At 51.1% G+C, this 25,599-nt stretch overlaps 1 protein-coding gene across 7 annotated transcripts; it reads left to right on the top strand.

Annotated features, from left to right (window-relative positions):
* MGAT3 (beta-1,4-mannosyl-glycoprotein 4-beta-N-acetylglucosaminyltransferase) lies at positions 1-25,599 on the top strand. Of its 7 annotated transcripts, XM_090142092.1 has the most exons (3): positions 1-332; positions 1,834-1,955; positions 18,310-25,598. In XM_090142092.1, exon 3 carries the CDS (start codon positions 18,311-18,313, stop codon positions 19,817-19,819), a length of 1,509 nt encoding a protein of 502 aa, XP_089998218.1. In that variant the 5' UTR covers positions 1-332; positions 1,834-1,955; position 18,310; the 3' UTR covers positions 19,820-25,598. The 7 variants fall into 7 exon arrangements, with proteins under 7 accessions (XP_089998218.1, XP_031456066.1, XP_031456068.1 ...); XM_031600206.2 differs by lacking the exon at positions 1,834-1,955; XM_031600208.2 differs by lacking the exons at positions 1-332; positions 1,834-1,955 and adding an exon at positions 4,103-4,393.

Raw genomic sequence — 25,599 nt, 5'->3', positions numbered from 1 at the left:
TTTCCAATTCCCCATCTGGACATGCTGTATCACTCACAGGGGCCAGGGAAATTGATACGACCCTAGTGGATATGTTCGCTCCAGAGTGCTTTAACTCAAAAATCTCCACAGGCCCTCGGGGAAGGAGCTGCTGTCACCCTGCAGGTGGCATTGGAGCTCAGGCAGGAGGGAATGGATGGGACAAAGGCCAGTGAGAAGATGATGTGGTGGCAGAGCAGCCAGTCTGAGCACACACGTGGGTTTTCCCCCTGTGGGGCTGGCTATCATACTAAAGGCTATTGGGAATAAGAGCACCCAGTGACATCAGGACTTGCAATGCTTCGCTGCTCATGGTGAGTTGATGGTTGAACTGTTGGGTTGATGGTTGGATTCATGGGCTGATGACAGTTGGACTGATGGGGTGATGGTTGGACTGATGGGCTCACAGCTGGATTGATGGGGTGATGGTTGGATAGATGGGATCATGGTTGGACTAGATGATCTTAGTGGTCTTTCCAAACTTAATGATTGTATGATTCTATGATCTGTGACAGCTTTATGAAACCCCACTGCTGTCTTTAACATTGCCAATAGGAAAAGAATATTAAACCAAGCCAAAACAAAACAAAACAAATGCATTTCAGCAAACAGCCCAGGGAGTAAGGCTGCCCTCAGTGAGAGCAAACAATCCTTATCTGGCAGAGTTTTATGTTACTTCACAGCAGAGTTAAACGGCATTTGTTTGTTTCCCCTGTGCACAAGGCATTGTTTCTGGGTGGGTCCTGCTAGTGCTGGCCCCTGAGCATTCTATCAGGGGTTTGTTCATCTCATTTTCTTGCTGTACCCTGACTGCTAGCAATGGTGGTTGCCAGAGACTGTTGTTTTTTCAGATCTGAGGAAGAGAGAAATACCCTTGTCCTACCCCACTTTCTTGGTGACCAGCAATAGAAATGCCACTTTGTTGTTTTCCACCCTGCCACCAGCAGTTCAATACGAATAAGGGCATCAGATTTCAGGACTGCCCTGCTCAAAGGAGCACTTTGTTTGCAGAGTCAGACTGGAAAGGGCGTTATAAGGGCTGGAATCCCAAAGGGCGAAATGAGGCGACCTCTCTGAGACATTACGCAGTGAAAGCTGGGTCATTAGTAGGGCTCCGTGGGTCAGTGGGAAGGAGTTAACTGAGTGTTAGGCTCTTCGCATGCGTGGAGCCCAAGAGCCACCCTTATCAGCAATGGCTGCATGGTAGAAAATGCCTGTGTAACAGTGACGGGGAGGAAAGCGCTCCTAATTCCTCTTTGTAAGGTGATGGGAGCTCGGCATTGCTGTAAAAGGCCAACCCTAGAAGCGAAGAAGCAGGCCCTGTCCCCTTACCCAAAGGGAAGAAACCAGGGCCACCTAGACCAGAAAACATGTGTGGTAATGGTTCTGCTTGAAAGCTTTGCATCTGGCGAGGTTGTAGCATGGGGCTGGGGGAGGCAGAAACATTTGTGGGGCTGAACGCATTGCCAAGGAGCATGGACTGCTGTCAGTGTTGGGTAGCCAATGAGCTGAGCCAGGGTTGGCAGTGCTTCATCTTGCTCATCTCATCAGAATTCATTTGCATACAGAGGTTTGGGTTTTAGACCATTTAAGGTGAACTCATTGCCTTCTTCCCCCAGGAGCAGCCCTTGGGGGTTAGGGAAAAAAAGTTGCTTTGTGAGTGTGGGACAAACATTCTCTGTCCTATTCACGACCACGCTTGCTGCGCTCCAGGATGTCCCAGCTCTCTTCCCAGCCCTGAGTATCATGCCTGGAGCTCAGCTCCTCACTTCCCAGTGAGCATCCTCTGCTTTCCCTTCCTCTTCCCACTTACAGGCGAGTGCATCCCAGTGGTGGTGTGGGAAGATCTGCCATTCACTGCAGCGTGGTTGGAGTTGGCCAGTGGATTCACACCATGCCGTGGGTGGCTGATAGACAGGCAGATAGACAACGTGATGGTGAGAGCTTCATTTCTGCAGAAACATGGCTAAAAATGACTCCTCATCCCAAGGCAGCTTGTCCAGCATGTCTCAGACTGAAGTATGCAAAGCAGAAAGAAAACGCTACAGAACAGCAATGGTTGTGATGCTAATTTGGGAGCCACAGTCAAATTTCACCCCTACCACAGACTCTCTGTTTGGCCTCCAGCAAATCACATTATTTTTCTAATCCTCAGTTGCTTTTATGTAAAATAGAGCTAAAGGTTTGGGGGTTTTACCTTTGGGGAGAGGGTACGGTAACTACGTAAATTAAAAACCAGGAGGCATTTGGATGCTACATCTGAGCCTCAGTCTGCTGCCATCAAAGCACGTAAGACCATGAAAAAATAATAAAGGAAAAAACAAAGATTGTTCTGCTCCCTGGGTCCACAACCCTAGAGCCACAGGGGTTTTGAAGCAAGGTCCCACTTGGGAGCAGGGTACCAGCATCGTTCTCTTCCCATCAGTGCCAGCCTCCCCTTCTGTGATGGGTGTTTGCTGGCTGTGGGAAAGGAATGGGAGATTGCTGCCCATCCCTAATGGGATTTGTACTCCCAGAGCTGAAATCACCCCTGCAAGTGAAACTAACACCATCCCTTGCCATCATCACTCAAAGCTGTCATGGATCTGATGGAAATTCAGCTGAGGGTTCCATCCAAACCCAGCTCTTTGTTGGGCTGTCCTAGGGAGCATCCTCCCATAGACGGGATATGTCATCCCAAACCTGGAGATGGAGATGTTGTCACCTCAGAGGTGTGCTCTCCCCAGTGTGCTGTTCCTCAAGGACTTGGTTAGTGTGGTATTGAGTTCTGCCACAAAATCACCTCTCTTCTATGGCAAGAACTTTACTTATTGTACCATTTCCTTCCTCCTCCAGCCTCATTCCTTTCTCTCAGTACTTCTGCAGATCTACTGAGTCACACAGAACCCGGCTCACCCCCAGGTGCCTTCAGTCATCCTCCAGCTGAGTTTATAGAGGGGAAATTTCTCCTTCACTTGTGCTCTTTGCCTCCTGCACCATCTCAACCTTGGCCTTAACACTGGGACAGCCCTTTGGCAAGGAAGATTTTGGTGCTGGCTGAGCAGTTTAGGCCTTTTGTTCCTCATGCCCTTCCACTGCTGTCATCCATACAGATGCTGAGTGTTGAGCCCTGTAGGCGAGGAACCTCTTGGGTTGCCTTAGTACTGGTTGCCACCGGATGCCTCTTTCTGTTAAGTGTTAAGGTGGAATGGTTTTATTGGAAGAGTGGTGCTGCAGTGGCACAGGCTGCCCAGGGAGGTGGTGGAGTCACCATCCGTGGAGGTGTTCCAGAACTGTGTGGATGTGGCACTGAGGACATGGTCAGTGGGAATGGTGGGGATGGGCTGAAAGTTGGACTTGATGATCAACCCTGCCCATAGCAGGTGTGCTGGGACTAGATGATCTTTAAGGTCCCTTCCAATACAAGCCATTCTATGATTCTATGATCTTGGAGGTCTTTTCCAACCTTGGCGATTCCATGGTTTTCTGATCTCTTGTAGATCTTCACTGAGTTCCCATAAGAATGGTGTGAGGGCTGCCTGTACCGGCGCACAGCACGGCTCAGTCATCAGATAATGGCAGGTTAGAGGGGCACTGGCACCAATACTTTGTTTTGAACACGCTGTTATTCTAAATTCCCAGCAACTCACAAGGAAGGGTGTTCTCTAGCGTTGCTTCCTTTTGACCTCTGTAGCTCTCGGCTGCAAGGGGTGCGATCCCACGCCCATGTTTCGCTGTATTCGCAGTCAGGTTTGTTCGGGCTCCGCCTGGCTTTGCTTCCCTCTCCCCAAACCGGCCTTGAATGAGGAAGAACGCAGAGAAAAGTTGAACCGAGTAAAGGCAGCTTTTGCAGTCGGGGTGCGGGATGGAGAGTCAGCAGACGCAAAGCTCTATTTCTGGCACCGCAGCCAAACTTCCTGCACGTCGCCGGGCGCATCTCCCCATAACGGCGGTGCAGGGATGCTGCGGGGGGGAGCAGGGCACCGCAGGGCCGCCCCGCTGCCCTTCCACAGCCCATCGGCGAAGCTCCGCTCTGCTTTGTGCGGGAGGCGGGGGGCGGCGGGCGGCGGCAACCCGGGGGGGGGGGGGGGCGGGCGCGCCGGGGGAGGAGACAGGCTGGGAGGGCGGCACAAAAGGGGCTGCCGCAGCTCTGCCCGCCGCTGCCGGCGGGGTTCGGCTCCGCATCTCTTTGCCCGCGGCCGTTCCAGCGGGAGGAGAAGGAGGCGGAGGGCTGAAGAGGAGGAGGAGGAGGAGGAGGAAGGCGGCGGGGGGCTGCGGGCTCGCCTCGCCTCGTTCCGGCGCCGAGCCATGCCGGGGGGCGGCGGGCGGGCCGGGGGCGAGCGGCAGCCTCGCCCCGCCGGGGGCCCGGCGGGCACCGCCGCTGCGCCGGGCGGGGGTGAGTGAGTGAGCGCGGGGCGGTGCGGGGAGCGGAGCGGGGCGGGGGGAGCGGTGCGCGCAGCACCCGTTGGAGTTACCCCGGGGCGGTGGGACCCCCCTTAGTACCCCCTTCGGCCGCCACCTGCAAGTTCTGCTCGCCCTCCCGCCTCCCCCTTTTCCCTTCTTATTTATTTACACGAGCGCGATTTTTTTTTTTTTAATTATTATTTTTTTATTCTCCCCCTCACCTCCCTCCCAATAATCCCAGCATCCCCTGCTAGGGAGCAGCGGCGCTGGGGAGGAGGGAGGCGATGCGATGCCGCCAGCCCCCTGCCCGCAGCTGCGGGGATGGATGGATAGATGGATGAATGGATGGATGGATGGAGGCAGCCTCTGGCCGGGGCACTGCAGCGGAGGCCCAGCTGCTGCCTGCGAGCAGGGCACGGGCTGGGGACGCGTGCCAAGGCTGCAGTGAGCGAGAAGGAGTAACAGGAGTGCGTGCGTGGGAGGGCAAACACACACACACACACACACACACACACACAAATACATGTGTGCCATCGGCGTCAAGCCTCCCCCCCCCAGCTCTGACTCCGCGTCAGACTGACCCCCCCCGGTTGAGCACTGGCTGCGGGGGGATGTGGGCACCCACGTTGTTTGTGAGATGGGAATCACTGTGTTCTTGCTGGGGTGGCACAGGCTGGTGCAGCCCCGTCCTTGTGAGTTTTGCTCTCTGGGTGAGCGTGACAAGGGTGATGGGGAGTGTGTGGCTGCTGCGGCTCTGGGCTTGCTCAGGGAGGGAGTGTGGAACGGAAGGGTGAGGCACGCGGTGCCTCGGTCCATGGGCTGCAGTTCTGGGAGCCCTGCCTGATTCCAGCGCTGCAGCTGGGGTCTGTTGTGTCCCCTCTATCCTATGGGCCACTGCATGGACGCCAAGCACCTCTCCTCCCTGTAACAACCCCCCGTTTACCTCTAGATCCCTCTTCCAGTAGGAAGTTCGAGCCCATGATAGCATTCGAGTCACCAGGAGCCTCCAGCCCTGTGCAAACTGCATTTCAGATCCCCACCTACTCCCATCCATCCCTCTTTGCCCACCTACTCCTGTCCCTCTTTACCCAACCACAACAGGACATGAGTCACGGGGACTTCTCAGCCCCCTTCCCTAAGGGTGTCCCACGGGTCCCTGCCTAGAAGTGGTGTTCGAGTCCAGCTGCAGCCTGTGACTTGTGAGTCACCAGCAAGACCCTGCTGCTGGAGCCAGCTCCTCTGGGAGAGCTGAAATCTTGTAGGATCTGCCATTGCTTGACCCTTAGACAGCAAAGAGCTGTCTCAAATGGGAGGGAAAACCCACAGGCTTCCCACCTTCCAGCACTCCCCCAGTTACCAGAGCTCCCTGTGCACAGCTGTAGCATCTGTGTTGTGCTTTCAGCCTCATGGTGGTGTTGGGAATGCACCCTTCGGGCTGGGGAGGGAGGGGAGAGCCTGGTGTGCTGCTCTTGGGGAGCCCATAGAGATATAACTCAGCTTTTGGACAATGGCTGGGGGGATGGGGACCTAAAAGTCCTGCAAAGGTTTACAGCCCCTCAGTGCCCTCGGGTGATCTTGCAGCAGTGGTAAAAAATGTGCTGCAAGGTACAGCATTCCCTCCACGTGAGGGAGGCCAGTACCTGTATGGCTTGTTTATCAATGTCCTGGATACAGCAATTATTTTCTTATGGAAGGAGTTCTGGTAGCTGTAGGTGAGCTCTCGCCTGGTTCCCAGTGCTGTGGCCCCACTGCTGCCTTCTGGTATGGTATGAGGCACTGCAGGAGCTCATCTCCACCAGAGGTACGTAGGGCATCAGCATCCCTCCATTCGCTTACTGGTAAAGTTGGAAAAAGAGAGATCTACCTGTGTGGCACATGGAGATCACCCTGGCAAGGTGGTCAGAAAGAGGAGGTAGAAGCCAATGGGTGCACCTGCACTGCAGGAGCTGCCCACAGTTCTAACTCTGGGCCTCATATCCCCAGCAGGGGATGGGGACAGCTGGGCTGTGGGAGTTGCTCAGTGTATAGGCTGCAATCACAGCTGCCCTCAGGGTCTATAGGTATGGAGTTGGTGTTTGTGCTTCTCCTCTGCATTGTTTATCCTCCTCTCCTCATTCCCACGCACACTGTGTGATGCACGGTGTGACTCTGCTTGGTGTCACATTGCATCGTGTGTCTTTATGGGGTGGTTGTGTGAGGCTCAGGTGAGTGTTTGGGTACGTGCCACAAGGTCCTGCTGGGGATGTTTACATGAGCATGGGCCCTTCTGTAGGGCTTATGGCCATGGTAAGCTTGGTGTGTGTACCCAGCCACAAGTAAGGGCATCAGGAGCCACTCAGGACAGCGTGTGGGGATACTGTTGTGTATGTGAAGGACACTTAGTTCAGATGAGTTTCCCTCTCTGACCCTCCCTTGCTTGGACCTGTCAGCAGGCAGAGATAAACTCAGTCTCGTGGCAGGGCTTATAGCTGAGTTCTCAGTGTGTTGTGTCTGAGCTTCCTCCTGTCCACTGAACAGCATCCTCAAAGTGCATCTGCCATCCAAAACTAATATTTTTCTTTTCTTCCTTTTTTTAAATTTTTTTTTTTATTTTTTAATCCTCCTCATGCACTGGATTGTGAAAGTGGGAGGAAAGCAGCTGGGAAACACAGTGATGGATGGATGGGGCACATTGGGCCAGCTCTCATTCCTACAGGCTGGTGAGGTTTGAGGTGGGGTTACTGGCTCTAAAATGGGCCTTTTGTACATTGTTGGAGTCCGTGACCCAATCAGTGGGATGTGGCTGGAGGAGGTGGTGCTAACGAGGACTGGCAGAGCTGACAGCAGTCAGCAGGGAAGGCAGTGGAGGGGGCACGGACTGGTACAGTGTGAGGTGCCTGGAAGGGCTAGTTCAGGCTATCAGCCCTGCCTGTAGAGAATCATACGATCATGGAGATTGAAAAAAACCTCTATGATCATCTAGTCCAACCATTGACCCACCGTGACCATGCACGGTGGGGCTGCAGGGTCAGGAGTGGGGTGCTCAGGCAGTTTGGGGAGCATGATGTTGGCCCTGGGGAGCGCCCCATGGCTGAGCTGGGGGTTGCCACTTCCATGCTGCCCCGCTCAATTGCTTCCCTTTCCATCTGCTGCTTCTTCCCAGTAGCATCCTGCCATTGTCCCCCGGTTTGCCAACCCTTGCAGGCTGGGCCGGGGTTAGTGAGCAGAGTCACTCTGCCATCCACTCCTTTGGGTCTTTCTGTCTGTGGGAGTGTTGCTTTGCGTGTGCTTTGCATGATAGCAGCACCGCAGCGATCGGGTTTGAGGCACACCGAGAGAGACCAATGCAAATGTGTGCCGCTGCGGAACGCCTTCAGCAGCTGCTGTCTAACGCAGGGAGCTGCTCCTCTGACTTTATCTGCGTTAGCATCCCCTGTTTTGGCTATCAGACAGTGGAGCCCAGCAGACAGCAGCGTGGCACCGAAGGGAGCCCCGCTCCCTGATGCAGAGCCCTTTAAGGAGGAAGAGGAAGGTAAGCTGCAGCCCTGTGATTTTTCAGTTGAGGCTTAAGTGAGGGCAACGGCAGTGCTTTCAGTTCCTCCTCTGCCAGTGTGGATACTTCTGGGGGAAGCTGGACACTGGGGAGGAGGAGGAGGATAGAGCTCCCTGCAGACGGAGCATGTTGGGCACAGCCACAGCACAGAGCCTGCAGGAGCTGGAAGAGGTAGGGGCTGCGGGTAAGCCCAGTACCTCTGCAGTACGGGGCAGGCAAACGAGGGCAGGTTGGGTGAGCACTGCCCTGGGGTGATCAGTACGAGCTGCTTCCTCTTTGAACACACTCTGTTCCTCACGCCTGCCCCACAGCTCCTCTCCCTCTGCCTCGCTGTCCTACGCAGCCTGGGAGACTGCGGGTCCTGCTTCCCTCCTAGGGTTGGGTGAGGTCTCTGGAGAAGAGGTGGCCCAAAGAAATGGCTGTTTCCCTATTGGGTGTCCCCAAATACCTCCTGTCGTGCTGTTGTGTGATGCAAGTGGCCACTGTGTTCCCGTATATGCGCCATTGGCACTGAGCCTCCATGGCCTCAAATTCCCCATCTCGCAGCAACTTTTGGAGCAAGGGTTGACCACACCTGCACCCAGCCTGGCCAGGGGGGGATGATGGGATTGCTTCTGCATAATTTAGCAGTCTCTTGAATTATTTATGGTGCCATTGTGCTCTGGAACAGAGTCTTCTTGCTTCCTGTGAGCGCTGGGGGGAGGGAAGGGTGTTTGTCAGGCATCCAGGTTCTATCACTGAACAGCGAGGAAGTGCTGTGGGTTTCCTTTCTGGCCCTGTTTGTCTGCATGTGTCCTGATGCAGCTGAATTGCCCTGCGGATGCTCTTGTTGAAAAAAAAATGCAGTTTCACTTTCTGCATCGTTCAAGTGTGGAGCATCTCTGTGGCATGGCCTCCCTGAGCTCAGAGCGCTGTCCTTGCAGTGAGGAGATGATGTCAGGCTGGAGATGGTGAATCTGATGCTTGGATCTGGTCCCTGACTCAATTACAGGCCAATGCAGTGGAGCTGGGATGGACGTTGCAGGGTAATATTGGTGCTAAGTGGATGGTTGCTCTAGATGATCTTCAATGTCTTTTCCAACCTCAGTGATTCTATGATTCTGAAATATTCAGATGCTTGAGACCTTTTCTCTGTTGAAAGACTATGCAGTCCTGTCCAAGTGTTTCTTAGCAGTACGCCAGATTTTGCAAGGTGTTCAAGATGTGGCTGTGGTCCCCTCTGCCCTGCACCTCCTTCCTGTTCCCCTTGGAGTGTTGAAAAAAGAGATTTTAGTGCCTTCCTCTTCCCCTTTCTTTCTGGCATGGCTGTGCAGGCAGCTAACTTCTCAGAAACAGAATTCAAAATAAATGTTTATGTCACTGAATACATAAAAGAAGAGAGGAACTTGGTCTGATCAAGAGGTTGCAGCATTAACGGCCCTGCATTGTACTGTTGAACCGAAGGGCTCAGCTTCTCTGTTTTTATCTGTGTGGTGCAAGTTTGTGTTTTTGTGTTGGGGAGGGGCTGGCCAGATAACCACCAGACATCCTTACAATGAGCTGTGTGGTTCCACTTGGGTCTCAGCCTGAGACAAAGCCTTGCTTTCCTCTTCATCCTTCCCCAACTCATAAGGCAGTCTTGGGGAAGAAGCACAGAATCACAGAATCATTAATCTAAGATCACCTGGTCCAACAGCCAGCCCATCCCCACCATGCCATGTCCTCAGTGCCACATCCACACGGTTCTGGAACACCTCCAGGGATGGTGACTGCACCACCTCCCTGGGCAGCCTGTGCCACTGCAGCACCGCTCTTTGGGAGAAGAACATTTCCCCAGTGTCCAGCGTGAACCTCCCCCAGCACAACATGAGGCCATTACCTCTCATCCTATCGCTGTTACCTGGGAGCAGAGGCCGACCCTCACCTCTCCACAACCTCCTTACAGTGACTTGAAGAGAACGATGAGGTCTCCCCTGAGCTCCTCTTCTCCAGACTGAACAACCCCAATTCTCTCAGCTGCTCCCCATCAGATTTGTGCTCCAGACCCCTCACAGCTCTGCTGCCCTTCTCTGGACACGCTCCAGCACTTCCATGTCTTTCCTGTAGTGAAGGGCCCAGAACTGAACACAGCACTTGAGGTGCAGCCTCACAATGCCGAAGAGTGGGAAGAGAAGCGTTACAGCAGCAGCCCATGTGATGTCCTCTATGGCATTTGTCTTCACTGATGACAACAAGCTCTCTTTCTCCGAAGGCCTGCTCCATAGTCCTCTCTGTTCGGCTTAATCTGAGGATCAGGACACTGCTTTGCTTTGTGAAAAAGAATGTTTGTGCAGAGAAATAAACATATTGTTGAGACCCAGGCCTGCTGCAACGCCTGTAAACAAGATCCAGCCCTCTGCGGGAGGCAGAAGAGAGATTTATGTGACCCTGAGCTAAGTGCATTAGGAGGCTTTTGATTTCATTCCGGGAAACTGCCCCTCTTCATGGTGCCATATGCCTGTTACCGGCATAGAGCCGTTACCCACGATTTGATTTGTGCGGCTTTAATCCGAAGGGCTGCCGTGCTACAGTCAGAAGGATTAGGCGGGCAGGGGGTTGTCTCTGTGTGCTGGAGCCCGAGGTGCTCTGCAGAGCCCCGTGCCCTTTGCCCAGCCCGGAGGTGGGTGTCTGGGCTGATTCGCTCCTGCCTTGGGGCAAGGCATTGAAGAGCTGTCTGCCTATCAGCTCTCTCCTCCTGAAAATAATAACAAAGTAAAGTGGCAGCGGGGGATCCGGGCGGCACTGTGTCGAGGTCTTGCCTAAGTCTTGAAAGAGGAAATGAGGAACAAAGGCAGAAGAGACAAATAAATAAGGGTCTGTTCTTGGTCCAAGGAAAATTCCCATGGGTTCGTGTAGCATTCTTGGGAAGATGCAACACTCCCGGGGCTGGAGTTGGTTTTTGAGAAGCAGAAGGGGGGAGAATGGGGTGTGGGAGGGAATTGGGGGTGGGAAGTAGAGGAGGAGGGGGAGACACCCAGAGAAAGCTCTCGGCGTGGAGTCAGGTTTCTCTGGCTGCTCCCGGTGAAGAGGGGTTAATGCTTTCTGCATGGGGTTGGCTGGTCACCAGACATTCAGAGAAGAGGGGGATCTAGGGGCTGCCAAGTGGGGGACCCCTGTGGCCTGAAGGGAGGGGAAGGAAGGAGCTGGGAACGCTCTTTCGAAGAGTAATAGATCAGCTACTGTGGGAAAGTGAGCGCCCTGCCAAACCCCAAGTGGTTGGTGATGGATGGGGGAGGAAGGAAGGCGGGGATGGAGAGCCGGCTCTTCCCTGTGGCCACTAGGGTCTTGCTGCTGCTTTATGGCCTCTCATTATTTATCATCTTTCTGGGGCTTAATGAGTCACCTTCTTGGTTTGATTTGGAGGGCTTTTATTCTGGGGACACAGAAACAACTGCCACTCACTTTGCAAATAACCAAAGGCAACGTGGTTTATTCCTGCCAGCGTGGGCCTGTGAACTAAGTCCATCACCGTGGCATCAGGTGCTTCTTGCTTGCACGATTTGGTGCACGACTGCCATATCCCTTCAGCTCTGAGGTGCTATTCTCAGGATTCTTGACTTGCTCAGCTCATGTGGACTGCCTGCCAGGGTCTGCTTTGAAAGCACTTTGTCTTCCAGATCTGTCCTTGAGATGTTCTTCCCTGATGCTTCCAAAAACTGATTAGCTCACGGCAGTTGACTGGGAGCCTCACTGGAGTCTTGGTTAGACGAACCCTGCTCAAAAAGTGGCCTGTCCCTTTGAGTGTCTGAGGATGCAACTATATGATGCAACAGCTTTGGTGAGAGGTGAATAGCTGTCATCCAGGAAGTTTCTGCTGTCAGCCGCTTATTCTCATCCTTAGGCACTTCTCTTGAAGTTTATTTTTAACTCAGATTGGCTGCTGATTTGGATTTCCAATGTGAACTTTTATACTGACAGCCTAGGGGTGGTGAGCCGTGAAGGTGGTGAGTGAAGAGTGAGAACCTACGAAACCACCTCTGTGCTTCCATAATGCACTGCTTGGTCTTTGAAAGCATAGTTTTTTATCCTCTAAGTGGCCATGTCCTGTCCCTGTCTGCAATACATCGAGACTAGCTGAGAATTCTCACATACTTTTTTGATTATCCCATGGCCTTGGCCTCCCTGAGGACAGAAGTTGCTTTTGTGTAGTCTTGTCCCTGTTTCCTTTTGGATTCATGATGGAGCATTCCTTCCCTGTAAGGAACCAGTCAGAAAGCAAATGAACTAGCAGACTCCATTTTGTGTTCCTATAACCACTGCACAAGTGAAGCAGGGAGCAGCAGCGCTGTGTTTGGCTGGGGGAAAGGCTTTGCATCCTTGGGTGTGTGTGTATGTATGTGAGCACGTGTCCTGGGACCTGATTTTGGGGCCAAGTGGTGATGCAGCCTGCAGAGTCATCACAACACTCTTCAGGAAACTAGATCTTGTGAGGAGGCTGAGGAAGAGTCCTTCCAGGATATCAAGCGTAAGTGAAGGAGAGAAGAGGACAAAAGTGCTATTTTCCCTTTAGTGGAAAGAATCCTTAGCCTAGTGGTGCTGAGAAATCAAAATTGTGCTTTCTGAGAGCATCTGAAGGATCAGAGCATGCTGAGGCATCTCTAGAATCGTGGAAATCCCTATGGTGGGACTGGCTTTGGTTAGAGAGAGAACATTAGTTACAAGGGAGCCTAGTACAGCTGAAGGATACTGAGAAGAATATTTGTTAGATTCCCATGGAGTTAGAAATCCAGCTTGAAGTTTTCTTTAGCATGCAGTACTATACCCTTGTGATGGCCAAGTAGTTCTTGGATAAAATTAAATTGGTGTCTCGTAGGCCGTTATTGGATTTCAGTAGAGTTTTTTAGTCTTCTTTGAGCTGATCTTCTTTTAAACCGGGGGCTGGAGAATTATATAATTATGCTGCTATTAGAATTATGGTAGTTACAGTAAGAACAATCTGTTCAAGTGAAGGGTTTTATAATGGACTCTGAAGGTGTTTAGATGTTGGTTTATTCTGGTGACTTCTGAAAGATCAGTCTTGAGACAGAATGCTGTCAACAAAGACCATTTTATCTCCAGGTCCCATGTGCTGTGATCTGAGAGTTGAGAACTGTGTTGTTGCAAAGTATTTAGCTGTCAAGTCGGACTCAATGCTCCTTGTGCATCCCTTCCAACTCGGGATATTATATGATTCTATCTTTCTGCGGCAGAAGGTGTGGCATCTAAAATAGCCAAGGCTTCCCACTAAAGAGCAGGGCAAGACAGGTGAAAACAGTCAAAACAGTGGAAGACTGTAGAATGTATTCAGTCCAAAGCTACTGCTCCTCTGAAGGGTGGAGAGCTGGGCAAACGCAAAATGTAAAAACCTCGGATCTACATGCATCCATTTAGTTTCTTTATGTACCAGATCATAGCTGCTGGCTTGGAGCACTTTGGTCTCTTATAAGAGTGCACAGAGGAGGAGGAGAAACCTTTCTTTTTCACCACTGATGCTACTGATTAGTTGAGGCATTGCAGAGCCTTGTGCACAAACCCAGTGTTTGTGGTTGTCATGTATGGTATGTGTTCCCCTTCACTGGGGAAGTAGTGCCTTGGTTTTTCAATTGTGTTCTGAACAGCCTTACCTTGGCCTTGTATAGACTCACCCTTCAGTTTTCTTTTTTTCATCCATCTTTCTTCCTGCTTTGACGACTCCCATTTGATGAGGGGATGGCAACTCTGGAAGCCAACTGCTGTGGTAACACCTGACTGAGAGCAGACACGTTATCATAGAATCATGGACTCATAGAAAGGCTCAGGTTGGAAGACACCTCAAGGATCATCCAGTTCCAACCCCCTGCCATGGTCAGGGCTACCAACCAGGCACTAGATCGGTTTGCACAGCCTCCATCCAGACTAGCCTTGAACAAATGTTTCTGCTTGCCCCCTTGTTGAAAGGAAAAGAAGATAATTAAGATGGAGCCTGGTTCTCCCTTTGCCTGACCTTACTGGAAGGGTAACTGTGCTGATGGCTTGCTCCAGCTGGCTGTGCTGGCAGTGAGTCAGTGGCACCGTGTGGTCAATTGCCTCAAAGTTGCAAAGGAAATGCATAGCATGAGTTATTGCTGCTTTGCATTAGCACTGTGGGCAGTAGTTCGTAATGAAGGTGGTGGAAGAATATTGTATTCCATCCCTGGAATGTGGATGGAAGTCGATATGGGCCTGCCTATGTTCAAACTACCTTGTACTGTGACCCTGCAAGAAACTTCCTGCTAAAATCCTTGTAGCTTGCAGTCATGCAGCATCATGGCATCCTTCACGTGAGGGAAATGCTGAGCCCTACCTACCTTCTGCTACATTCATGATTCTCTTCACTTTCCCTGCTGCCCAGCTTTGTAGGATAATCTTCTCTTCTTATCCTTAAGCAAAGCACAGCCCTGCTGTTCTTGAGCTCGTTACGTTTCTGTTGCAAACAAATAGTAGTTCTTCCTTCTGTTGCTCTTTGCGGATCAAAAGCAGTTTGAAATTTTAGTGTTTTCAGATACTGTGACCCTGATGATGTATGATGCTCTGCGAGTAGAGGAATGAAAGGTAGACTTAGCACTGAAGAAGTGCTAGTGCCCCAGAGGCCGGGTATCGTGCAGACAGTGCCCTGTTGTATGGCCCTTTGCCAGCATCCTCCAGAGGAGAACATTAGGACTGGTGAATTGCCAGCTCTTAGCTGTGCATATCTTTCTCCGGCTCCTTGAAATCAGGATATGATTTCAAGATGGTATAAATCAACCGGTTACTTGATATAATGGCAAAGTAAAACTGTAACAGGTGCCTGGGGATAACTCATATGCGTACCACTTCTAGCTCTCCTCCTCTGAAAGCCATTCCCTTGCATGGCAGAGACATGCATCTTTACGCAAGGAAATACCAAGGTTGTCCCTTTCAAAGAGGAGCTTTCGGCTCCTCTTGCTGAGACTGAATGCTTCCGAAGCTGTTTATAACTGCATGTTCCCTAAGCTTTGAAAGGAGCTAGCTGTCCGTGCCCTTCCTAGCTTTTTCTTCTGCTTGCACATTAAAGCTTTTATTTTTCATGCTGTTGTTTTTAACCTGACAGTAACTTGATCTCTCTTCACTTTTTTTTTTTTTTCCCCTCCTCACTCAAAATTGTCATAAGGGAAATCTCTCCTCTTGCTCTTTTCTGTGTTCCGAGTAACTGATGGCTGCTTTGTGCCAGAGCAGCTGGGGTTCCTTATGACAAGCTGAGATGTCTCCCTGCCCAGAACCTCCTTTCTCATTTCAGCTACACATAAATGTTCTGGGTGGGGAAGGTGGGTAACAACGCTTTCCTCCCCTGCTGGCCTTTGTCTCTAATTAGCCACTGCTCAAAGGACATCTTTTCCTGCAGTGCTGATCAGATGATATGGGAAGGGATACGTGACAGACGGCTCTCAGCCCACCCAGGGGTGGATGAGCTCTCCACTCCCTGGCAGAGGAATCCCTGGCATGTGAGAACGGAGGTGGTTCCCAAGGAAGAGGTTTTTGAAGAGGACACGGCTTTATTCTTTGCTTCCCTCCTTTTAAGAAGGGATAAGGAGTGGGTTCATGTTCCCACTCCTTCACAAAGGCAACTGAGCAGTGAAAACTGCCTCCTGGGAAATGTCGGCAGCGGAACAGCAGAGGGTACTGCAGGGCCAGCTTGCTTTGGCAGAGCTGCAGGGCAGGCTGCGATAACGGGGAGGCAATGCAGCCATGCACGGGCTGAGGAGCTGCAGAGCTTGTGCTGAGCCTGACGGACAGTGATGTATGCAAATGTCAAGTGAGGAAAATAAGCTCTGCTTCTTCAAACCGCGTGTCCTGCTAGGTTGACATGGCACACCAGAGCCTGGAAAGTGAAGCAGTTTGTTAAATGTCAGGAGCTACAACTTCTGTTAGGGAGTTTCCCGTGGCATGTGGAGCATTGAGGCCACCTGGAAAGATGATGAAGACCTGCTGCACGTGATTCCTCCAGCACTTGTCCTGTGTGCTGGGCCAGCTCAGAGGATGCTGGCTGCTATGCATTTGTGCCCTGTAGGAACTGGAGCCTTACTGGAGCCTCACCTGAGCCTTGGTGACCTGATGTCCAGAGGTAATACCTTGGAGGAAGGACAGGATGCTCAACTGGAGAGAGCTGCACTAATGTATCAGCAAGGGATGTCTTCCAGCAGCCTCTGATTGCTGTCTTTCCAGATTCCTTTTATTCTTCTCTTCCCCATATGTCAGGATGGAGCAAAACTGGTGGTGCAGAAGGAAGAGATGGCAGATACTCTTTCTTGAGTGAGTGGTCCTTCTGCTCCTGAAAGACAATAACAAAGGCTTTAAGATAAATAAAATTCCCTGGGCACAATGAGATGCCCTTGGGTTTCCATAGCCTCTTGCTTTAGCCCCATAAAGAACGCCTGAGGAAGAGCAAGATGGCCCTTTACAGCTTCAGAGAAGGGAACAGCACCAGGCCCTCCATCGCTGGATCACCACAGAGGTAGCCTTTCGTGAGCTAGGCCATGGTCGTGGTAGGTCCCTCCACTGTGCTGTGTTAAAATATATCAAAAGTAAAGCCTGTAACTCTTCCATTGGCTTCAGGCTTACAGTCTCTGTTTTTACGCTGAAATAACTCCATCAGTAAGGAAGTTGCCACAGCCAGAATGCAGGGGATGGCGTTGGCGAATGTCCTAAAATTTTCACTAAAAAGGCAACAGCGAAGCTTCTAGAAATGCTTGCTGCTGAACTATAAGATATGAACATGGACACCCCTTCTATATCAAAGTCCATGTTGGAGCTCTCGGTAGGCGGCCAGATATGATTTCCTTTGAGCGGCTGCCATCTGCCTAAATTTATGGTTTTTCCCTTCAGCATTAAGTTCTCCCGAGGTTAATCAGTAAACGTGCCCTGTTGTGTTTCACTCGTTCCCCTTGGGTGGGCTGGACGCTTCTCCACTCTGCTCCCATCCAGGATGCACGTGGGCCGTGGGAAATGCCAGGCTGGGAAAGGGGAGTACCCTAGCATGGGGCCGAGGGCTTGGGCTGCCTCTGAGTGCTGCGTGGGATTTATAAGCAATGGCATGGGATGTGGCATACCTGTCGTGGAGACCTTTGGCTGAGGGAGGAGACTCTCAGGCACATGTGTGGGCGCCATACCATGGTGGGGAGCTGCCATTGAGGAACATATCGGAACATGTCGGGAGCGAGCTGGTGGGTTTCCTGGGCATGGAGGGTTTTACGCTTTTGGGGGGAGAGCCCCCACCTTGCCAAGGTTTAGGTCACCTTTTTCCCTTGCCTGTTTGCCTTAACCTTCCCTAAGCAGCAGCATGCAGTTGCCTTTCCTTGTTCTGCCTGGTGAAGTGTTGGGTGAGGTTGTTTTTTTTTCTTCCTTTTTTATTTTTTCCCCTTCTTCCTTTTTCTGGATTGTAGTCTTCAATCACTTTTCTGCCTGACAGCAGCTCTGCGTTCCCAGCACGTACTGGCAGAGGGGAGGTGGTATAGGAAGAGAATGAAGGCTGTTTTTTTTTTTTTTATTATTGTTCTGAAGAAAGGGCTGAGCACTGCTGGCTCCTTGCTGGCCTGATGTGGATCCATCGTGACAGCACTATATTGCCAGCAGAGACAGCTAGGCAGTTTTTTAGCCACCTTTATACAGATGCAAAAAACCCCCTCAGCATCTGGTCCACAGAAGATGAAAAGCAAAGGGAGACAGCTGGAAACATAGTGGGCACAGAGGGATGGGAGGGGAATAAAAGCGAAAATCTTAACACTTTTTCTCTATTTCCCATACAAACTTGGCTAGCATTTCTTAGGAACAAGGGGTTTTTAAGGTGTGTGTTGTGAGTAAACACTGGAAAGATCTGAGAAGCGTGGGTGTTTTCCTGGTCCTGGCAGCCTGGCTATGAGCTCAATCCCTTAAGACTGCCTTTCTTATGCTGGCTGGGTTTCAGCTGCGTACCCTCTACTCTCTCTCATCCCTCTTGCTCACCTGTTCTCTCTTCATCTTCCCTGACTCAAGGCCTGTGTTTATTTGTTCCCATCAGTGAGTGGGGACAAATGTGCCAAGTGCAGTGCCTTACAGGATAATGAACTTCTTTTGTTGCGGATTTCTCATCTTTCTACCCCATCGCCAGCACCTTTCCTCTCTTTGTGAGACTACAAGGCTGTAACTGCTCTAGAGGAGGTTCAGCTTGGTATAACCCATCCAAAGCAAAAGGCCCACTAAAAATGTGGGGGTGTGGGGGATTTGGTTTGGGTTCAAGTCTTGATAGATGCATGCTGAGTTTGGACCTGCTTTGTAGCACACCCCAGCCTATTTTCCTACCACTAGCAAGCTTTTTTGCACCCTGGTGATTCCCAAACATGACTTTCCTTTTCATGGCTTTTCCACAGGATGAAGATGAGACGCCATAAGCTCTTTCTGACTCTCTGCATGGCTGGTCTCTGCCTCATCTCCTTCTTGCACTTCCTGAAGGCCCTTTCCTATGTCACCTTCCCCCGGGACCTGGCTTCACTTAGCCCCAACCTCGTCTCCAGCTTCTTCTGGAACAATGCCCCCGTCACGCCACAGGTTAGCCCTGAGCCGGGGGGTGCAGAGTTCCTCCGCACACCCCTGTACTCTCACTCTCCCTTGCTCCAGCCCCTGCCACCCAGCAGAGCCAGCGAAGAGCTGCACAAAGTCGAGTTTGTGCTGCCGGAAGACACGACGGAATATTTTGTCCGAACCAAAGCCGGTGGCGTCTGCTTTAAACCGGGTACCAAGGTGTTGGAGAAGCCACCAGCGGGAGGGCGGCCAGAGGAGCGCGCGGATGGTGCGGCCTCAGGGCGTCCCGCTCGCAAACCGCTGAGCGCCGGTGGGACCAAGCGGCGCAAGTGGGTGGAGTGTGTGTGCTTGCCGGGCTGGCACGGCCCCAGCTGTGGCGTTCCCACCGTGGTCCAATACTCCAACCTGCCCACCAAGGACCGCCTGGTGCCACGGGAGATCCCCCGGCGGGTCATCAACGCTATCAACATAAACCATGAGTTTGACCTGCTGGATGTCCGCTTCCACGAGCTAGGAGATGTGGTGGACGTCTTTGTGGTGTGCGAGTCGAACTTCACGGCCTACGGAGAGCCACGGCCCCTCAAGTTCCGCGAGATGCTCCTCAACGGCTCCTATGAGTACATCCGCCACAAAGTGCTCTATGTCTTCCTGGACCACTTCCCCGCTGGTGGGCGCCAGGATGGCTGGATCGCTGACGATTACCTGCGCACCTTCCTCACCCGAGATGGCGTGTCTCGCCTCCGCAACCTGCGCCCGGATGATGTCTTCATCATCGACGATGCTGATGAGATCCCGGCTCGTGACGGCGTGCTCTTCCTCAAGCTCTACGATGGCTGGACGGAACCCTTCGCCTTTCACATGCGCAAGTCTCTCTATGGCTTCTTCTGGAAGCAACCGGGCACCTTGGAGGTGGTCTCAGGCTGCACTATGGGGATGCTCCAGGCTGTCTATGCTACTGATGGGATCCGTCTGCGGCGCCGTGAATACTACACCATGCCTGGCTTCCGGCAGTATGAGAACAGCACGGGACACATCCTGGTGCAGTGGTCGCTGGGCAGCCCCCTCCACTTTGCTGGCTGGCACTGCTCCTGGTGTTTCACCCCAGAGGGGATCTACTTCAAACTGGTGTCGGCCCAGAATGGGGACTTCCCCCGTTGGGGTGACTACGAGGATAAACGAGACCTCAATTATATCCGGGAGCTGATCCGGACTGGTGGCTGGTTTGATGGTACAACGCAGGAATATCCCCCTGCTGACCCCAAGGAGCACATGTATGCTCCCAAGTATCTGCTCAAGAACTACCAGCAGTTCCACTACTTGCTGGAGAACCCGTACCGAAAAGCGGAGGGTGCTGGTTGAGATCGCTGGACTCATGTGGGAAATCGGAACTTCACGACAAAGGGAAAGAGTCGGGTGTTTGTCTGTTCCTTTCTTTTTTGTTTTCTTTGATTCCAGATGGGGTATGCCATTTCTCCATGTCTCTGTCCTCCCTCCCTTCTCTTCTTCCCAGGGTGATGCCTGGGGACAAATTCCTCAGACAAATGAAGGGAGACCTGGGCAGGAGGAGGGGAGAGGTGTGGGCAGTAGCATAAAGACCTCCCTGCGTCTTCTGGACCTTTCTGCTGGCTGGAGAGACTTGCTGCATCCAGCTGGTGGGTTTTCCTCCTCGGGGGGCTGGGAGGGCTCCCTGAGGAGAGAGGGCAGCTGTTCCCCTCCACCTTCATCTGTTGTGGATCGGAGCAAGCACAGATGTGAGCCTGAGCTGTTCATTGAGTGTTTGAGTCAGCAGGCACAAAGTGATGCGAAGGGTCACGTGTGCAGATGTGTGTCACAGGCATTTTTTGGATGAGTGAATGTGCAAAAGCATCTCAGTATGCGTTTTTTTTTATACCTCTATGTCAAAGTATTTTGGGAAAGGCAAATCCTTTGCTTCCAAGGTGTTCTCCCCTACACGCTGCCTCCTCCCACAAACTTAGTATATCTGTCCGGGGCTGTCTCTTGGCCTGATGCTTTACCAGACCTGAAGCAGGCAGGTGGAAAGCAGAGAAGAAAGCCAATTTTTTTTATTATTGTTTTTTTTTTTTTTTCTCTATCTGTTTACTCCCTTTTCACCCTGCCCCCACAATGCTGCACTGGCTTGCTCCACAGGGGCTGAAGCATTTTCCCTGCAGCATGTGCTTTGTTTGGGTCTTGGATAAGCTGCAGGGGACTAAATCAGATGGTGGGAGTATATGTTTACAAGTGCATGGTTTCCTATGTGCATGAGTGCTAACATGCATGGTTTTGGTATGCACGTGGGTGTTTGTTACTGGTGTTGGGAGGGGAGGGGTCAAAGTTGGTCTTGGGTGGTGTGCGTGTTTTCAGGAAATGGTGGCATCCATAAGCTGTGATCTGTCTTGTCATGGATGACATTTCGGGGAGAGCATCAGCTCTTCATAGCAGGGTGTGCCATGTGGAGCTCTTACATGCCTCTCTGGCTGCCTTTGCACCCTTTTGGGCTGTGCCTGCTGCAAGTATTCTGTTTACATGTGCTGGCTATTTCTTCTTGCCATGGGGGAAATTAGAGGAGAAGGGCAAAGTTCTGAGTCACTGATGGGTGTTGTGGGGAAACACAAAGCATGTCAAGGCACAGGACCCACTGAGAACTTGTGGAGAATGGAGCTGTGGGTAGAATCCCTCTGGGGCAAGAGGACTTTTCTGGGACAATCATGCAATCCACAGCCTGGACTGTGCATATGAGGCCGTGCAGAGTAGAGGAGATGTAGGATGAAATTCCTTGCAGCTGGTGGGCCAGTGTCTAACGGAAGTGGCCACTGATGGGTAGTGAAGATTAGCCTGTTGCTGTAGTAGACTGGTTCAGCTCATTGAGGAGGCAGATTGGCATCTCCACCCTCACCACCCTTCCTTAGCAGATGGCTTGACAGGGTGCCCAGAGCCCACGCTGTGGTGGGAAGAGGGAGAAAAACACAAATGTGTTCTGTTGGCCTTACAGTGGAAATATTGGCTCATCTTCCAAACAAATAAGTGAGGATCATGTGGAGGAGTAGAATGTTGTCATAACGAAGAGTGACCCTGCCATCAGGCCAGCTGGAACAAGAGCATTTCCATTGACCTCAACTCACTCCATCAGGGCTTCACATTCCTGTGTCATCCATCCCATTCTCTCCATTGCGCTCCATTCCTATCTCTGTCTCTCTCTCTTCCTCTATATGCTTCTCTAGAGAAGTGAAAAGCATCAGGAAAGATAATTTGGTTCCCTAAGAAGAATTAAATTTGAACAGAAAGATGAATATCGTTTTGCTGATCAAACTGAGTTGGAGTTCATCTTAGTTCCTTCCCCCCATCTCAAGTGCCACAATGCCTGCTTGGAAGAACTGAGGGATCCCCTCTTTTCTTGTTTTGTTTTGTTTGTTTTTGTGTTCTTTTACATATATATGTGTATGTTGCTGTTTTCCTTTGTGATGTGTCTCCCAAAAAGAGGAAAGTCCCTTTGAGAACTGAGCAGGAGAAGGCTTGGTGGGTGGAATGCTCTCCCTTCAAAGAGAAGCTGTGGCTGTGCTGAGCTCAGTCTTGTTGATGCAGGAGGGAATTTTGCCACAGTGACAGGGAAGTCTTAGGCAGGGGGAGACTGTAGAGAAATCAGGGCTCAGATGAGAAAGGAGGAGTCACTTTTAGCAAGATTAGAGCGATAGTACTGAGACTGCTGCATGAGAGCTTTCCCCAGGGATAGCCAGAGGAGAGCCCAGTGTATTGACACAAGGGATTTCGTAGCAGTAACTTGAAAAGTGAAAAGGGAAGAAGCTATTCCTTATTTTCAATCTAGGACTTACGTTCAGGCATCACCTTACCCTGGTGATAGCAATACAAACCTCAGGTCAGGCATTCCTGAAGACGAGAGAGAAGTCAGTCTTTGTATGGGTGCTTTGGGAGCAGCAGAGCCCCACAAAAAACAGACTAAAGCACACGCATGCTGAGGCTGCACCACCCAAACTGCAGTGGCAGCTGCCTCTCCCATCCTACCAGCCCTTCCCATACATGGGCTCCCGTGGGGATTTTTAGTGCACTGCAAGTTGTGTGTTCATCACTGGGGTATGGTTTTCGTCTCAGGAGATTCAGATAAGCTGTAACTGCAGTTATCAGCATCTCCTATTCCCAAAGTTCAGCCTGTTCCCTTCCCTCCCCTCTCTTCCACTATTTGCTCAATTGTTCCCCTCCTCTCTCTTCTGAGAAGGTCCCACTGGAACAGGCAAGAGCAGCAGTGGGGCTCTTCTGCATGACTCTGGCCCTGTCCACCTCCTGGATGTCTCCATTTCCTTATTCTTAGGAAATCAAATTTAAAACAGGCTTCTGTTATGGATGGAGGAAGGGACTTCACAGCTGAAATGCATTTTTTCATTTTCTTTCTCAAGAATCATCCAGTGTTTTGATTTAAGGCCAAACCAGTTAATGTTCCTGTTGTTTCTGTAAGCCCTGTGTTTATTATCCTTAGGGAGTTGGAGTGCTTGTCATTAAAAGTCTTCCATCGCCTCCCTTGAGAGATGGAGACAAGCACGATGACTTCTGCACAGCGATTTCCCAAGGTGGTGGCTTGCCCTCAGCCATCCCTGTCTGAGCCAGACAATGAAGTTTGGAAAGGGATAAACAGAAAACCAAATCCCATTCTGCCCCAGGACTGGTTATTGCAGCAAAGCCATGAGCCCACTGTCTTTCTGGAGCCAACGTTGTCCGTGGTTCACCAACCTTTCCCCGCAGCTGTGTGCTTTTTCTTCCCCAGAACCTTTCTGCCTTCAGATTAATTGTGTTATCTGTAATTGGTGCATCCCTATACTTTGCCCTTCTTTCTGCCCAACTCTGCTTGACTTCCTTTGTGCCCATGCGTGGCTTTGAGGTGGGGAGCTTCTTTTCCTCCTTCCTCCCAGGTGAAGGAGAGGATGTGGGCTAGCGCCTCTGTCCCTCCAGAGGAACAATGGCAGTGATGTGGTGCAGTACCCAGCAAGGGATGGGATGGGGTTGTGCCTGCATGAAGGACAACACACTCAACAATCTGCTCTCACTGTTGCTTTCTCTGATCCCTGTGTTCTGCTGAGGTGTTTGCTGTTGTGCAGCCTGTTCTTTGTGCCTCTGTGCTGGATAAGGGAAGGGGACCTTGTGGCCTCCAGGTAACTTATGAATCAGGGTGGGGGCAGGGTCAGTGCAGAACGGGTATTTGTTCCCCTGGTGCCTCTTGGTGTGTCCTTATGGGGTGGCAGTGTCTCTTCTTGTCCCGCTGCTCCTGCCAGCACTACGTGGCTGCTATGCCTCTGCACTGTGAAGACGTGTCGGGAGTCGCTCCTGGTCCTGTTAGCGAACACTGGTGGTGAAGAGGGAAGGGATGGCTCATCCTGGCCTCACTGACCTCAAGCCTTGGTGAGAAGGGAGAGAAGTATGGTAGAATGGATCCCAAATCCCTCTATTGCTGCGTTTCCCCTATCCACCAAAAAATCTTCTGATTTCTGAGACATTGGACGAATCTGCTCCTATTGAAAAAGAGGGGGAGCTGGAGATGTCAGGAGTGGCTCAAATCCAGCACCAAGGAGAGCTGTTTCTGATGCTATATACCAACATCTAAAACATTGGGGACTATAGACAATGGCTTAAAAAGGGATCTGAAATGCTCTGAAACTAAGAATCAAAGCCACTGTTGTTTTTTTTTCCTTCCTGTGAGGATGGTGATGCAGAATTGTCCTGGAGGAAGCCCAGCAGCACTGCTGACGCTGGGTTCCACCTGGACCTGCTGGTGGTGATGCCAGGACACTGTATTGGCAAAAGAATGCGTGGACTTACCAAAAACAATTAAAAAAAAAAAAGAATCTGCAAAGCTCCTTTCCACTCTGTAATTTATAAACAGCAAGTAATAATGAACTTTTTGTAAGGATAAATCAAATGTACATTCTGAAATCATTTTCTCTGTAAATGGTTGGATTTCATTTCACCCTTAAAGGGATGCTTAAAAGGAGGAAATAATAAAAATAATAATAATTAAAAAAAATTACAAGGTCTGAAAGGAAACCAAGGCATGTGTGTGGTAGCTTTTATTTCTGAGCACGGGAGGTTGCTGCTTCCCACTTCAGTGGGACTGAGGTTCATAGGAAGGAGGTTGAGGGGCAGCCCCAGTGCTTTGAGGGATGACTCCTGTGCCCATAGCAACCCTATTCTGTGTGTTGGGTGAGTACAAGCACGTGTGGGGATGTAACTGGGGAGCACAGCATCACCACTCACAAAATGGTCACATGCCACCATGCCCTGTCCCTTCATGTCCTCACTTTCAAATGAAGCCATGGAAAACCTGGAGCCCCAGCTGAAACCTTTCCACTACAAAAATGTCTCTCTCATGACTGATTTTCTGTGCAGTGTGTGAGAGAGCATGACCTCCTTGGCTTATTTTTAAAGTCATCTAAGGTAATTTTGGCTGTTCCCATTACTCCCTATCAAAGCCTGGTCCTGCCCTGAATCCTCCTGAGCATCTGCTCTCAGCATTGGCTTTGGCAAGGGACCTTCAGGAGCTCCTGTGGAATCTGCAACTATTTCATTTTTTAGTGTTTTTAAGTGCCTTGTGCTTTGAATTTGTTCCTGGTCTCAATGAGAGACAACAAAAGACAAAACTAGACATTATTGGCTAGTTTCCTTAGACTCTTAGATTGAATCACAGAATCACTGAGGTTGGAAAAGACCTCTAAGATCACAAAGTCCAACCGTGAGCCCATCTCTACCATGCCTACCAACTGTGTCACATCCACACGGTTCTGGAAATGACTCCACCACCTCCTTATCAGCCTGTGTCACTGCAGCATCACTCTTTTGAATAAGTTGTTTTTCCTAACACCCAACCTGCACCTCCCCTGGTGCACCTTGGGGCCATTCCCTCTCATCCTATCACTGTTACATAGGAGAAGAGGCCAATTCCACTTCCCTACAACTTCCTTTCAGGTTGTTGTAGGGATTGAGATCCATTTTCTCCTTCATTTCTTCTACAGTCCTCTGGTGCTTTTATTTTCCCCCTTGTGAGAGGCTTTCCATCAAACTGGAATTTCATCATCCATCACTGATGCCTTACTGTTGCTTCTGTCCTTCTTTCTGGAGCAAAGAGCCTGGAATGAACA

The sequence above is a fragment of the Phasianus colchicus genome, chromosome 1, assembly GCF_987193195.1.
Source record: "Phasianus colchicus chromosome 1, bPhaCol1.hap1.1, whole genome shotgun sequence".
Lineage (NCBI taxonomy): Eukaryota > Metazoa > Chordata > Aves > Galliformes > Phasianidae > Phasianus > Phasianus colchicus.
Note: the sequence above shows the minus strand (reverse complement) of the source record. Positions and strands in the feature narration are given on the sequence as shown.